Here is a 15,372-nt window from a genome sequence, read left to right as displayed (position 1 = left end):
AAAAAAAAAAAAAAAAAAAAAATTAGCAAGAGGAAGACAACTGTCTGGTTAAGTGGTTACCATACAAATCATCTTAGCAGTTGGATTCTGCATTTATGCCTCAGTTCCACAATGGCACTTCTTCCTACTCCAGACAAGAACCACAATAGAAAGAAACAGATTTAAATCACCTCTCTAATAAAACCACAGAGTATGAAGTCAAGTTTCAGAGTTATACTAATCTCCTTGGCTAGATTACATAATACAGTGACTGTATTCTCAACCAATTAGTAGCTTGTTTTAACATCCTAACTTCACAGGAGAGACCTTTAGCCTCCAATACCTTACTTCTGTCACCTTGAGCAAGGTGAGTTTCCTTCTCTAGTCAAAATGAAAAAGATTTCCAGCTTAAAATTCAATCCTATAAAAAAACTAGGCCAAAAGGTATACATGGACAAGAAGAGATGCTGTCTGTTTTTCTAACTGGCATCATATCACACAGGGAGGGCAGGGACAAGAACAATGGCTCTACACCTGAGTGAGGGAAGATAAGCCTTGGTCAAATGGGTGTCACTTTTCAGTCACAGCATATTCCCCATGCCTAAAAGATTAAATATTATGTCTGCAAAACCAAAACATAGGATAAACCACATATTCATTCCCTACTCCTTTTCCACCCTAAAAAGATGGCTTCTGCCACCACTTATCATAAGCAGACCTTGAAGTATTTAATTTCACCCAATGTAGCTACAGAAGTATCAAGAGGAAAAAAACACATACCAGTTTAAAAAAAATCCTATTGTCTAGACCATGACTTTCCAAAATTGGTGGTATTATACTGTTGAAAGCTGTAACTTCCTCAACACCTTACCAAACTTAATCAAGAACATTCTTAAAAAAAAAAAAAGCCACAAATATCATTCATAAAGCAACCAAAAATAAATTTTGGTTGGTAAGGTGTTTTTTAAAATAAGTTCAATTCCTATTACAGCTTTTAGCCATTGGGCTTTATCATGCCTTTTTCATCACACTGAAGAGCACCTTCAAATAACTATTTCCTTATTTTAAGTCTGTTTATGCACTGTAATGACAACTTTTATACAGCAAACACATTAAGACTGAAGTCATCCATTGAATCACGTCTCCAGTTATTAAACCAAGTTTTATTGTTTCTTTGTCCTCAAGTGTTAACACCAAATTAACAACTTGTATTCTCCAACTTTCTGAAGTCAAATATCCAATGTTGAAAAAGTATTTAAAGCCTAAAACTTGAAAATGAATGCTTAATAGATGAATTAAAATTAAGTATATTTTAAGCCTATCAAATAGTATCACAAATATCATGGATACTGTGTGATCTCATGTTTACAAAGTTTTTGAAAAACACTTAGGTGTTCAGACACACTTAGGCCTCTGATCAGGCTGCTAATTCCAGAGGCCTAAGATCCTTTCCCAGTACAAACCTTTCACCAAATGCTCAAAACAACACATGACAAAGTGAGAGAACTTTCAAACTGAAGCCATAAGGGCAAAGAAAAAGTATGAGACAGATTCAGTATTTCTAGAGAAATGTTACATTATCAGTGCTGCTCTGAGTACTTTTAACCTGAATACCAGAAAATCTACATGTTATGCAGAAAGATGTTTGTCGTGTTTCAAATTTCTAAATTGACAGCGTTACTATTTTGTTCCTTAACACAAAGCGACAATGACTGTAGATAAAGGCATGAGGAAAACATTTATCGATGACGGAAAGCAATTCTTCCAGATGTTTTCCCAATTCCTCAATAAACTTGCACCATCCCTTTTCCAGGAGCTTCTCCCCTTCCAGCCCAACTAGGTGAAGGGCCATCCTGCACAGATCAGCAATAATGCACAGACTCACATTTAGATTTAAAACACTTTGACAGTTCAAATATTGCAGTGACTGTTCATCTGATAAAACCCAAGTTAATAAAGATTCCAGTCCAGGAAAAAGTTGTCTGCAAATTCTGACACTGTTTCCAACACCTTCTGCAGTGGGATTTTGCTGAGCTTGGGCTGAAAACCAAGCAGCAGGTCCCTTGCCTTTTTTTCCATACTTTTTCCACGTCCTTTTTGTAGTCATATTCTCCTTTTAATATGAACTAGCATTCCCTTCCTTGCATGCTCATTTTTATAACTACTCAAATATCTGCTTCCCTCCTTCCACACACTCACAGACATGTTACTCTTCTGACTAAATGCCACAGGAAAATGGAAACCTCTGTCAGTAATGAGTTGCTAGTAGAGTCAATAAGCAAATAGGAAGGACCAGCTGTAGAAACAACTCAAACTGGGAGGTTCTATCTATAAAAGGATCATTTAAAAATAATAAATTATAGCCTGGATACACCAAAGGAGGTTGTAGACTCTTTTATGATGGAAGTTTAAAGGACAAGCCAAAAGTAGCTGCCAAGAACAGAGCAGAAATATTTATGCCTGACTTAGCTAAGGATACTGTACTAATTCTCATAACATCACTGCCTAGATTTACATTAATTTTCAATTTAGGTATTAAGATTGATTAAGCAAAATGTATACCTATTTTGCAATCGTGATATACAGAGACTTCTGTAAGGCATCTGACTCCACGCCACAACTGACAACAACCAGATTACAGACTTGCCAGGCACAGCTGAAGATACACTTGGACACTACAAAGCAGGGTAAGACAGGGGAGTCTCCCAGGCAGCTTCCCGAGGAGCCAAGCGAGGTCTCTGCTTTGCCTTCCTTCTGACAGAAGCTGCCACTCAGCCAATCTGAAACTTTTCAGTTTGGACCATCACCCTGTTCATGTTATTTCACTAACTAGTGAAAGCTGCCTCATATCTTAAATCTGAGCAAAAATCAACATACCCAAATAAAACCTTCATTGCAAACAAGGATTGAAGGCTAGAGAACAGGAGGTACTAATTAATTAGTACCATTAAATATAAGGTATTAATGTGCCATGACAGCAAAAAGTGACACGCATTATAAGAGTGTGACACAAAGCTGAAGGATGGTTTTTATATACTATTGTTGAGAAAACCAGGACATGGTTTTGTCTTTGAGATCTTCAGAACTGAATTTTAAAAATCAGCAAGGGAGGTATACCTTTGCTATATGCTGTATATGTAGTGTCAATATATGCTCTATATACCAGTTCCAGTTGCTGGTAAAATTCAAAGAACTTAGGTAATGTGGCAGTGTGTGTAGATGACCCAGTAACTCTTCCAAGGCTTAACTGTTTGAGAACTTCATAATGCCTTTATTTTTAGGCACAGAGTTAAACTATGAGACGTTACAGGCAAAGTATAACATGATAGAGATATTCATGCCACCAAGACAGATACTCTTTTTTTTAGTCAAGAGACCTCTTACAGTCTGAAATCTCATTACTTAATCCCTCACTTACTCTGCTGTTCTGTTCCTACTCTGCACTGTTATTCTAGTTAAGCCCTGTCAGAGGCAACAGAAGAAAGTGACATTAAACATTTCTGCACTTGACTCCTCAAAACCTGCAAAATTACAAACAGAGAAAAATGTTATACTGAATGGTAATGAAGTCATAAAGTACAAAAAAAAAGAAAACTTCCCATTGAGTCACTTTGGGAAAGCCATGTCAGTAATATCTCTTAAACCTCCCACAGCCTACAACAAGATGTTCCAGAGATCAAGCCCACCACCATGACAATGTGGCCATGACACACAATATCACAAATGACACTATGTAGTATCACTTATTATTTGTATGTTAAGAGGTGACAGAACTACCAGTTTTATCCTAAGTGCATGACAAGTACTTGATAAAAAGGATTATATATGTGTTCTTCACAATACCTGTGAGCACAACTCCAGGCTCGTTTCTCCTTTCACATTAGACAGTTGGATGCTGCTTATCTCTAAACACCCTGAAGGCATTAAATAAATACTAGAAACAGGATCCTAGCCTCAGGTACAAGGTACGTATTTGGACAGGCACACCTTTCTTGATCAGTCAGCACTTCAGAAAGTCAAGGAAAGTTAATTTGACCACTGAAATAAAGACTGACAACTAATTAATGAATTTGGGACCATCACTCCAGGGTATTCAAATAGGAGGCCTCACAGTATAAGCACATACAGCACAAACACCTTGGGGATACTGATCCTTTTGCAACCACCACCCATCTTGTTAAGACATCCAAAAGTATGATGCCCTCTCTTTGTATTTATACTTGGCTTTGTATAATTCTGTATTAGATCAATGACTCCTTTTTTCATGTGCACACAAATAATAAACTGCAAAAAGTCCATTTTTAACACTGGAATGTCCAAGTATTTCCAGTCTCTCTCAAAAGTTCAGCTACAGAATGCACAGACAAAAAGAACACCTGAAGGAAATTCACAGCAATTTGAATTCTTAGTACTGAACTTGAAGGTAAATGTGAATAGATCATCCTGGATTTTAGTTTGACTGCTGTTCCAAAACACACATTTTATAATTAATAGTAACTATTTCCTAATGTAATACTTCATTTCAGTATAATGGTTTTCCCAACAGTTTATGGGTTTGGGATCATGGCTGTTCATTTATACAAACAGTGTCTGCCCAGCTTAATCTTAAAAGCAAACGTCAGGGTGCTGCACTTGCCATTGAAATTTGGAACAGGCACTAGTCAGTCAGCTGCTTCAAACTAGACTGCTGATGTTTTGACAAAGTTCAGTTTTTCTAAACTAGTTTCCATTACATATTTCAGGTGAACATGAATTTGAAGTGTTATAGTGATGGCTAACAAAATCAAAACACTAGTTTAGTAGTCTGAATAAGCCACAGATTTTAATATCTTTGTGAATAAAGGCATACTAGAAATGTTAAAAGATCATTCATAGCATATATGACCATGAACATACACATCTGACCTGTAACATACTCTTATTTAAAAGTTAAGAGAAGGCAACTTCTATCCACCACAATAGACTATTTTAAAAGAAGCTTCCACAGAAAAGGATAGAGGGGAAGAAATCACTGAAAAAAATTGTCAGCTACATAGCAAAACAAAAATCTCAAGCCCTTAAAATAGTCCAAGCATTCTTTGCTAAATCACTTGAGTGAATCCAATGTATGATACAAAACAATAGACAAATACATTATTGAAAAAGCTCTGGAGACATGGTGGGTTTTGAGACACCTCTGAACATTTAAAGGGAAGGCTTCATTGCTCTTGTAAAATTACCTATACAGTAAGTTTAGAACTATCCTGGCTTTTTCTCAACTTCAGTCATTTAGCTGTGAGCCTGCAGATCAGACTGAAATTTAACTGTGTCAAGCCACGAGGCTCTCTTTACTGGAAGCACATCAAGGTTCTCACATGAAATCTGATCATCAGCACAGCAGGATTAATGACAGAGGTGGTCAGGCTGATAAAGCAGCTGAACAGAAACCTGCTTAAATGAGTTTGGAACTGCATCTATGATAAAGTTGTAATGCATTCTCACCCCTTCGTGCCAGAACTGCAGAGCTCTGGTCGAAACTGATGCAAAAGAAAAGAGTTTATCACTCAGTCTCTGCCTGCAGGAGGACTGTGGTTGTTTCTGTGAAAACAGACACCAGCTACTCAGACTACCACCATCGCTCTCACAGGAATGCCACCAACTCGATCCAACACCTTGGGATTCCTGCTTTAGCTCACTGCAAAGGAGAAGAGCAGGGAAAGGTTTTTAAAGAATTAAGAGGACTTGTTTATGCATATAAAAATAAACTGGGTATCGGGGATTTCTCTCAAGCAACAAATTCTCAAATTAATCCATTACTATGAATGCTGGAAATTCATCTTTACTTTTAGCTACCTTTTTACCTCTACCTGAATTCTGAAATTGGCACAAGTAAACTGAGGTGTGTTATTTAGACATGACCCAAGTCTATTGGTACCTTTATATATAGCACAGCAGCTTCACCACAGAAGCTGTAATGATGAATTCAATAATATACAGAACTTTCAAACATTTAACATTAGAAAATGTCTCCACACAAAACCAGTTGCTACAAAATGCATTACAGAAAGTTTTCCAAACAGGAAAATAAGACAAAAACCAACCAAACAAGAGCCACCAAACCAACCATTGTTTTCAACTGTTACAAAAGCTGGCTTTATAAAGAAATGTCCTGCACCAAGTCTCCTACACACCCCGAATAAAGTTCTTCATGTCTAGCCTTTTAAAGAATTAAAAACTTGTGATAGTGAAAACTAAAATTTCATATATCTAGCTAAACAGAAAAACTTCTGTGGAGTGACTCACCTTTACACAAGAGGAAATATATACATGGAAATCTCAATGTCTTTAAGTATTAAAGCAATATTAAAAAAAAACAATTTTCTAATGCAGGTATCTCTTTACAGCAATAAAACTGGATAAAAAAGTTTTTTGGTTTAACTTAAAAAAAAAAAAAAAACAGATGAATTGTTATGGAATGGACATAATATACTGCAAGATTGTTTCCATTTCAGTGAAATGCCAGAAAACTATGTGGAGGGTAACTCCATGAGAAGTCAGGAACTAGAACAAGGAAAGAATCTATTTTTTCAATGCCGGAAAGACAACTCAATGTCCTGTTCCTCTGCAATAAACCTTAGAAGAAGAACAGTCAGAGTAGCAGAAACATTATCAGCACTATAAAACTGTATTTACAAATTGCTTTAAAAAGGTCTTTTCTACATCCCACATACAGAGCTGCAAGCCACTGAAAGTATCAGATTTTCTTATTCATATTATTTACTTCAAACCAATCTTTCATTATTGGAGTGTGGCATAAGCAGCAAAGGAAACAGAAGAGTAGTTAATTGTATTGCAATTTCAGTGCAATAAAATCTGTGGTCCCAAATTCAGCAACCATGTATGGAACTCCTTAACACATGCATCTAAGTCTTGTGAGGCGAAGACTACCAAAGGAATGTGTACCATCCCACAAAACCAATAAACCAGCTAAATTAAAGACATTTACACTTACATATAGGAGAATCAATAAGCCATCAGTGTTTAACACTACATGAATGCAGAAATACATGGCAGAGGTCAAAAATAAACCAATAATTTTTAGCTTTTTCTCTTCCTCCCAAAAAGCTCTGCAACTCCTCAAATAAATTATAAGTGACAAAAAAAAAAAGAAAACCAGCTAGAAGAGTGATTGAAGAAGTATTTGAAGCCTGAAAGTTCTTCATCACTCACTCATTTGGAGTGAAGCAAATACAAGGACTATTATTTGACTTCAGTGGAAAGTACTTCTCCTGACAGTCTTGTACATTCTCAAACATGAAGCAACCAACATTAAGAGTAAAAAAAACTAAACACACACCTTGAACACCTCAGAGAAGAAACCAGAGCCAATTTTCTCACATGTGAAATCATCAAGACGAGTAAGTCTGGAAAAGGCACTTATCAGGGCTCTGTATGAAGAGGTACAAACTCTTCCTAGCTGGGAACCAGTCCCTTCTCCAGTGCTACCATCAAAGTCTTCAGCGCGCTCCAAGCGTGGTGGAAATCCTGCTATTGAATTCCGCTTACTTCGGTCCATTTTGAAAACAAGATTTTATTTCACTACAGGAGGACTTCTCACATCTTAGGTAATTTGCTGTCTTCTGTACTCTGCTTGGATCCTAAAATACAAAAAATTGAGATTACCATTATTGTGAAGATATCTAATAAATTTGATAGAACCCAACAAAGCTTACATCCATTTAAGAGAGTAAGAAAAGAATGAAGCTATTCAATCAGGGGCAAAAAAGCCAAAGAAATAAAACAAACCACCACACAACATCAACAGTAAAGACAGCAACCTAATGAACTTTTCCTTTAGATCCATGGAAATATCCTATGCTTTGGCTACTCTGAGACAAACAGGCTCGGAACTCAAAATTTAGCTGGTAACAAACAACTTTCATTCCCTTCCCCCAACCTTTTCTTTTTTTACAGCAAGCAAGGGAGCAGGGGGAAACCCACAAAATGTAATTCCACTTCAGTTGTAGTCAGTGACCAACCTACTGCTACAGCAAAACTATTTCACTTTCAGGCATGAACAAAGCATCTCCAACTATAAAAAAAAATTAAAACACTTTCAACTGGCATAAGAAAAATTATTCACTTGAAGCATCAAAACCTTGTTTTTAAAGCTTCCATTTATGAGCATGCCAAGATCAATTCCCTAACCGGCAGGAACACAAGGTTATACCCACTGAACACCTAGCCCCCAAATTTCTAAAAAGACCAATCCTGCTACAAAGTATTCTTATAACAATCTGCCATACAAATTTTCCCCACAAAGATATTATTTAAACCTATATTAATTTCAGTTGAACTGAAAACACAGGAAACAAAGTTACATTTGCCAAGTAGGAGAAAAGGAAAAGGAAAAAAGGAGGGGGACTAATAATTTTTTCCTCTTTTTAAGAGGATGATGAAGTAATCAGGATGACTCTGGAGCCCATCAAATTCAGCTTGGAATGGCAAACTTGACAGGTATTTTAAATTTTTAATTATAAAATGCAGGTATTTTATATTTTTTTCTTTAAACCTTAGACTTAGGAGGTTATTCATCCATTCCAAACTTCACTAGTCATTTACAGCAATTTGGTGAGCACCTACAAAGCCTGAACAAAGTGAACAGTCACAAAGAGGATACTTTTTTTTTTCCCCAAGGGTGAATGAAAAAGTAGAAGGAAGGGAAGGAAACAATAAAATGATTTTTTAAAAGGTGGGCAAAATAACCACAGAGCAGGCAATTACACTTCTATGTACAAAGATGTACAGAACCTGAACAATACAGTACATTTGAAAAGCATTTCAGAGGCACACCAGCTGCCCTCTGAAAACATAGCAGTGCTGCTATTACAGGCTATGTTTTGCATGCAGTCTATCTTTTAGAGATGCTCTGTGCCAACACATCAGGCAAACACACAGTCAAGTCCTTCCCTGCTTTCAGAAATAAGCTCTGCTGAACTGTCTGGAATTAATTTGAGGTTGTCCACTCCAAAAAAGAAGGGTGTTTATTTCAAACATCTTAACACCTCTCTAAATGGATGTCAGTGGGTATAAGGGACTCTTACCAAGGCATGATTATGAAAATTTAATCTCTATCAAAACCCACATCATGGTTTTCCTACAGATTTTTGTATGCAGACTCCCACATGCCTAATCTTAGTGCACTTTTCAGATTATAGTGGCCAACTGGCACACAGGAGATCGGGATCCAGTTTGTGATCTTGTATTCTTGACTCAGGAGCCTTGAGGGTCTGGCAAAGGCACAGAAGCACCACAAGAAGATAAAGGCTGTTACATGTCCTCCATGGAGAAAAATAGCCCAGAAACATAGCTGAAAAATAGCCTAGAAAAGTAGCTGAGAACCTCCTCAGCTACAGAAAAGATGCCTGGGAATTTCCAAGGCCTGCTTAAATAATTCCTTTTGATCTGAAAAGGGCAAGCTATATTTTGGTTACTTTTTACGGAGATAAAGAAAGAACTGCCTATGGAAGGAGAACAGACAGAAGAAACCATGGTATTAACAATTCATTTTTTTATATGAAGATACTATCTTTGAAGACTGACCAGAAAACCTACTGTAATTGAAGGAACAATTTTTTAGAACTTATTTCTATCAGAGTAGCACCCACATGCATCAGTCACTTGCCACGGAAGGAGGCAAGCATCTGCCCCCAGAAATGCACAACCTGACAACCCAGTACCACAGGGTACTACAGGATCACCACTCCACTGAAAGTGCAGAAGCCCAGAATAAACCCAGTGAGAAAACATCTACACTGCAACTCAGCAAACTAAAGATTAGAAGTTCCAGACAAAGCAAGATAAAAAAATTAAAATAGGAAAGACTGCTGTTGTTTTAACTAGAGGAGATAGACCAAGTTAGATGAGCAGTATTAAACAGGAGAAAAAGCCTAAATCTCTTAAGTATCCAGATACCATTAACAAAAGATGGCCTCAACACAGTTTCTACATCTATTTAACAAAACAAAAAATCTCCCTCACACATATACACATCCTTTTGATTGAAATCACATGGTGAGCTTTGCAAAACTCTACACAAATTCCACACTGAGAGAAGCAATTCACTGTACTTCACACACACAGAAAAAAAAAGCCCCAAAAGGTTTTGCCATCTGGATTTCCAAATAACCCATTTCTTCATTTTTGCCTGCTAGAGTTTACCTTTCCAGACAGCTACACAAAATCCTTGGAAAATATTAGGATACAGCTCCATTATCTTGCCCAGGATTGCATACACAGAATTAGAGGAAAATTTAAAGTGGGCACAATTCCAAGTGGGCCTCCTGTCATTTTGGCCAATTACACTAATGATCACATTCTCAATGAAATCAACCAAGGTTTAATTGACTGTCAAGCCAGTCTGAGGTACTTTAATTTACTACCTTGTATGGTTAATTAAAGTGCACTGAGCAGAATCTAAGACTATCCTGTAAATCCTGTAACCAACTAAAAGGTTGTTGGGTGGTTTTTTTCATATTAAGGTTCAGCTTAAAACTCTTAAACTGTGCTCAACAGATAGTTAAAAGACTCTACACACTAGAAAACAAATTTCCTAATAAAGCTTCTAGAACAATTTTTCTGACACCCATACTCAAGAAAAATGCACCTCACTCTGCCAAGACCAAAGTAATTCTGAAATTCACCTCTCAAAATGCCTATCTGTCCTATTCAGCCATTTCTCAAATTTCTAAAAAGTACAATTTCAGAACATTTCATGCCCTACTACATTTAAATTTCTTTGCTTACCAAAATACACCTTGAAGGAAAAAAAATCCATATTAATATTATATTAAGATCACTTTCTTCACTGAATGAATGCATTGATTATTTAATCATAGAAATTGCTATAAATACAACTATTATTAGCATTAATTGGGTTAATTAGAGAGTTACCTTTCAAAACCAGTGCCGGAGTCTGCAATTATTTAAAGATGGAAATCCCACAACAGCATATCAAGTTATACCCTAAACATCAGTGTTAAACAGGGATATACTAGCCAGTAATTAACATTTTATACTTCATAGATTTAAAATGGGTAAGGCTCCTGAACTCCAGCAGCAACCCTTTTATGCCTCAGAGCATAAAACAAGATCCTCCCCAAAAAAATTCTACTCATTACTAAGAGGTTTCCTGTCCCCAGTATCTTTATAAATATGTGCATACTTGCACTCAAATGTCAAACTCACAATTTCCTAAAAGATGGCCCTAATAACAACAACCATTTTTAGACACAGAGACTGTCACTACACATTCAGCCTGGAAAGCAATAAATCTGGCAGAAGCATGTTATTAATTTGAAAAGGTTTTCTGAAGAACAAGATGCCAAAGCTTTGATAAAAGTCATTTGCCAAGAGTTAACTATTTAAAGTTGTAGTCTGATGAAGCTTCAACAGCCAGCACTACAAAAACATAAAGGAATTAGAGGAATTATGCTGGCAAGTGTCACTCTACAAAATAGTAACTCGATGGGGAAGAAGACTTCACTGTACTACAGTGCAAACTTCAGAAAGGCTTCAAAAAAATGTAAAGAATAAACTTTTCTAAAGACTGAATTGACTGAGGTCCTTAGCCTGAGGAAAAACAAATAAAAACAAGGAAAAATATTTTAAAATGAAACCCAAGAATTTAAACCAAACCAGTAAAGAGAACCAGGCACTCAACAATTTTGCTCTCAGCTGCTGTCACCTGCTCCCCCTAACAGAGGAAAGTTCCTCAGTTTGTCCATAACTTAGCTTCTTGTCCTTGAGAGGAAGACAACAGCAAATATTTCCAGATGAGGTAGCTACAAATACCAGATCTTGGGTTATGTTTGGCCCAGCACATCCTGAACCTGAAATCTTTTAGACTACTTTATGGGACAAGTCTTTAGGTCCATTTTATAGTCTTCATTACGACACTGCATTAGAACATGAAAATCACAGTATTTTCTATTTTCACTTACATGATATTTTGCTTTAATTTCATCTCCCCTGTACAGGATAATTCCCAGCTCTAGCCAGTACTGTCACAGCATAAGCTTCCTGCAAACTAGGACTGACATTCCTCAGAAGAGACCTGCATTAGCCCTACTACACCGTTCCAGAAACTGGAAGACTTCTGAACTGCATCATGGTTTTATAATGCAAACAAACCTCCACGAGAGGCTCTGCTGAAACAAACAGTTCATTTATTTTGTGACTGTAGCCAAGTTTGAAGTGAGTAAGAAAGACCAGCTATTACTGCAGAGCTCAGGATTCAGGGCCAAGGTTGTAGGTTTAAAAATATTTTCATCAGGCATAGGCATAATTTCTAGCACATATTTAGAAGGTAAATATAACTGAGGGAGAATAATAAAAACTCACAAACAAACAGAAAACTAATTGATCCTTATGCCCACAGTGTAATCACCAGCATTTTCTAGGGTGCAATTACAATACAAAACTGAAGCTCTACTAAGGTCCTTGCAACAATCCATTCCTCTCCTAGCCTGGTTTCAGTCACCCGAATCACAGAGCAGACAGGCTCCAGCCTGGTTACAGAGCATCGTTAAATAACCACTCACGTAGATCATGTACAAGACACAGCTGCTGCCTCAAATGGATCATTTTTATATATTATGTTTGCTTAACAAAACGAGCCCAGTAGAGACACTGAGAAGCTGCTCATGCCTTCCAGGTGTCAGCAGGCTGACATTTGCTGAGCGCCTAACAAAAAGAAAGGGAATCAAAGCCTTCTAATACCAACAGGTATTGTAACATCTCAATCTAGGAATTTCTCCCCCAGCCTCTCTGCTGGGTTTGCAATGAGGGCTGACAGGTCTTTTAGCACAAAGGGTTTCACATGAAACTGGAAGCAACTTTTGCTGTTTCAATGTAGCCAGTGAGACAATCCAGAACAGCAAAGGAAAGAGAACACGAATGCCTGAAAGAGGGACGAAGACAAAGTAAACAGGCTGAATTTCATACCTGACTACCATCTCTTGGACAAAATTATATTTATGCATTCCCACACAAGGCAGTCAATATTTGTATTTTCCAGCTAGAAGTATAATATCCAGAAATATTTAAGACCTTCTGTAGCCTACCCTAAGCACAAGGCTGTGTTACTGGTTGCACCTTACAGTGAAACACCAAGTACCTTGTTTACTGCAGTAGCAGCTGCACAAATGGAACAGTAACATTGTCTTCACTAATTTATGACTTTTGGAAGTGAGAACAGGGCTTCCCAAACCCGTTGTTCTTAAGGTACTGCAGAAACTGATGTTTACTGGTGTTTACAAACCAGTCTGAAGCTCCCTGCACAATGGAAAACTTGTAATTCATAGCGTGAGATCCGTGGACCTGGAGCACACAAGGTCAGCCTTCAAAAGCAAAGTTACCTCAACCAACTCCACTCCGAGCTGCAAAAGCTGTTACATTTCTCCAGTGCAACCAACAGGACAATCATGCCAGAAAGTGGTTTAGCCACTACCAGCAGTGTGCTCAACTTAACAAAAAGTGACAGGATCATATGAAAAGAAGCTTACAGTCTAAGTCAGAAAGAAGTCTTGGCAACAGACAACAGATGGAGTCGGTGTGATACAGTTGCTGATTATTAGATGGACTTAGTGATGAACACACAGCTCCAAATTAATATGTTAGGGAACTAATAAGCAGGAAAAAGGCTTTAAGAAAAAATTATGAGCAAAATGTTTTTGATCTTACCTAGAAGAGCTCTTATTTTTGTGCCAGTTTGCAGGATCCCACACTGCAAGGACACAGTAAAGAGCTCTGCCATTGTGCAAATGCACGGTTGTCTGCTACAGGAAAAATACAGAAAGGGAACCTATGATGCAAGTGAACCACAAGCTTCATTCTTTTCTGCAGCAGACACAGAAGCAACAGAACCCTCCTTCAACCCTGCTTTTTTTTTTTCATGAGTCTGTGAAACCATTTGCATAAAGGAGTACAATGGCAAAAGCAAATATCTGGAATTAGAGGGTATAACTAAGTTACAGGAGGCCTGTGCCACCAGAGCAGCTCTTGTGAACTAACTCGGTCCATCCACAAAAATACAAAGAACTGAAGCAAGGATTACTCTGTAGGCCCTAATTTGCGCTTGGTCCCAGCTGCCAGCTGTTCATCCTAATGAAAAACCACAAAACAAATCAAAGCAAAAAACACAGGAGAGCATACACTTGCCACCAGGTATAGGGAACACACCTTTGCCTTCTGTTTAAACTACTCGTTCTGCATGAAGGTTTTACACAAACCAAAATGGACAATGGAATTACTCAGCCATGTCTACAGCTGAACACTGCAAGAATCAGAAAATGACATTTTTATTGGCATGCAACAATTATTTCCAAGCATGATGACTAAATGGAAAGGTTTATGACTAGTCCACAGGGCATGTCAGAGTTTCTCATTAAAAAATCTTATCTTAGGTTGCAAATTCCACTGCCTAATTAAGTCCATGGAACTGTAAGTCTGTTGATTTTGCAGACAATAAAATATGCTAGAACTCTGATCTCTACTAAAAAAAAAAAAAAAAAATCAGTCAAAGCACAAAGGCTTCTCATAAACAACCTAAATGTTAGCTGCTGCTTTTTTTAGAGGGGCAAACAGAAAGGTTTAAATAAAATTCAACGCAGTACTCTTCCAATTCAATTCATTACTCTCGAAATTGCAGCTTTTAACTATTACAGCATCACTTACAGGAACACACAAGTGGAAAGTCCCCCGTACTTGAAGCAAAAACCCTTTCGACCCTCCAAGGGATAAAACATTAAGAGTGACCACCTACATTTACACAGCACGTCTCACCTGAAGGCCACAAAGCAAACATACACGCACACACACACTTGAACACTCGAGCCTGTCATTAACGCGTGATTCACGTATTCTTACTGGGTACACTGAAACAGTAAAACCCGAGCCAAGCCCTTACACCTCTTGGCAAAGCGAACATTTCCAAGACAATCCTGGCCGGGCAAAGCTCCGCGCCGGGCGCTGCAGACCTTTACCCCGGCTCGGAGCGCGGCTTTCCCGCCGCCCCTCACCTGCCGCCGCCGGGGCTGGCGCGGCCCCGCCGCGCACCTGCTGCCCGGAGCGCCCCGCTCCGCCGCCGCAGCGAGACCCCGCCGGAAGGGAGCCAGCCCCTCCGCCGGAGCGGCCCCGCTCCCCGCCGCCGACCCTCCCGCGCCGGCCCCGCGCCGCCCCCGCGCCGGCCGTTACCTGAGCGGCGGCGCCTGCAGGGCCCGCGGGCGGCGCGGGCTTTCATGGCCGCATCCCGCAGCCGCGGCCCCTCAGCAGCCCGGCGCGGGTCCGCCCCGCCGCTGCGGCCGGCGCGGGGGCCCCATGTGAGGCGGGAGCCCGGCTGCGGGACCCGGGGCC

General features: G+C 38.8%; 1 protein-coding gene across 4 annotated transcripts in view; it reads right to left on the bottom strand.

Annotated features, from left to right (window-relative positions):
• The window catches only part of TESK2 (testis associated actin remodelling kinase 2), a 75,988-nt gene extending 60,616 nt beyond the window's left edge, over positions 1 to 15,372 (bottom strand). The window contains exons 1-2 of one of the 4 annotated variants that reach the window (XM_021528514.3): positions 15,214 to 15,372; positions 7,316 to 7,616 (exon numbers count right to left, since the gene is read on the bottom strand). In XM_021528514.3, the coding sequence (XP_021384189.2) occupies positions 7,316 to 7,534 (219 nt within the window). In that variant the 5' untranslated portion in view covers positions 7,535 to 7,616; positions 15,214 to 15,372. Of the gene's footprint in view, positions 1 to 5,460; positions 5,654 to 7,315; positions 7,617 to 13,701; positions 15,009 to 15,213 lie in introns of those variants that run through there. The other 3 variants (XM_085585703.1, XM_021528521.4, XM_085585702.1) reach the window with 3 other exon arrangements.

This window comes from Lonchura striata, chromosome 8 (genome assembly GCF_050655825.1).
Source record: "Lonchura striata isolate lonStrDom1 chromosome 8, ASM5065582v1, whole genome shotgun sequence".
NCBI lineage: Eukaryota > Metazoa > Chordata > Aves > Passeriformes > Estrildidae > Lonchura > Lonchura striata.
The sequence above is the reverse complement of the archived record's forward strand: the minus strand, read 5'-3'. Positions and strand labels throughout refer to the sequence as shown.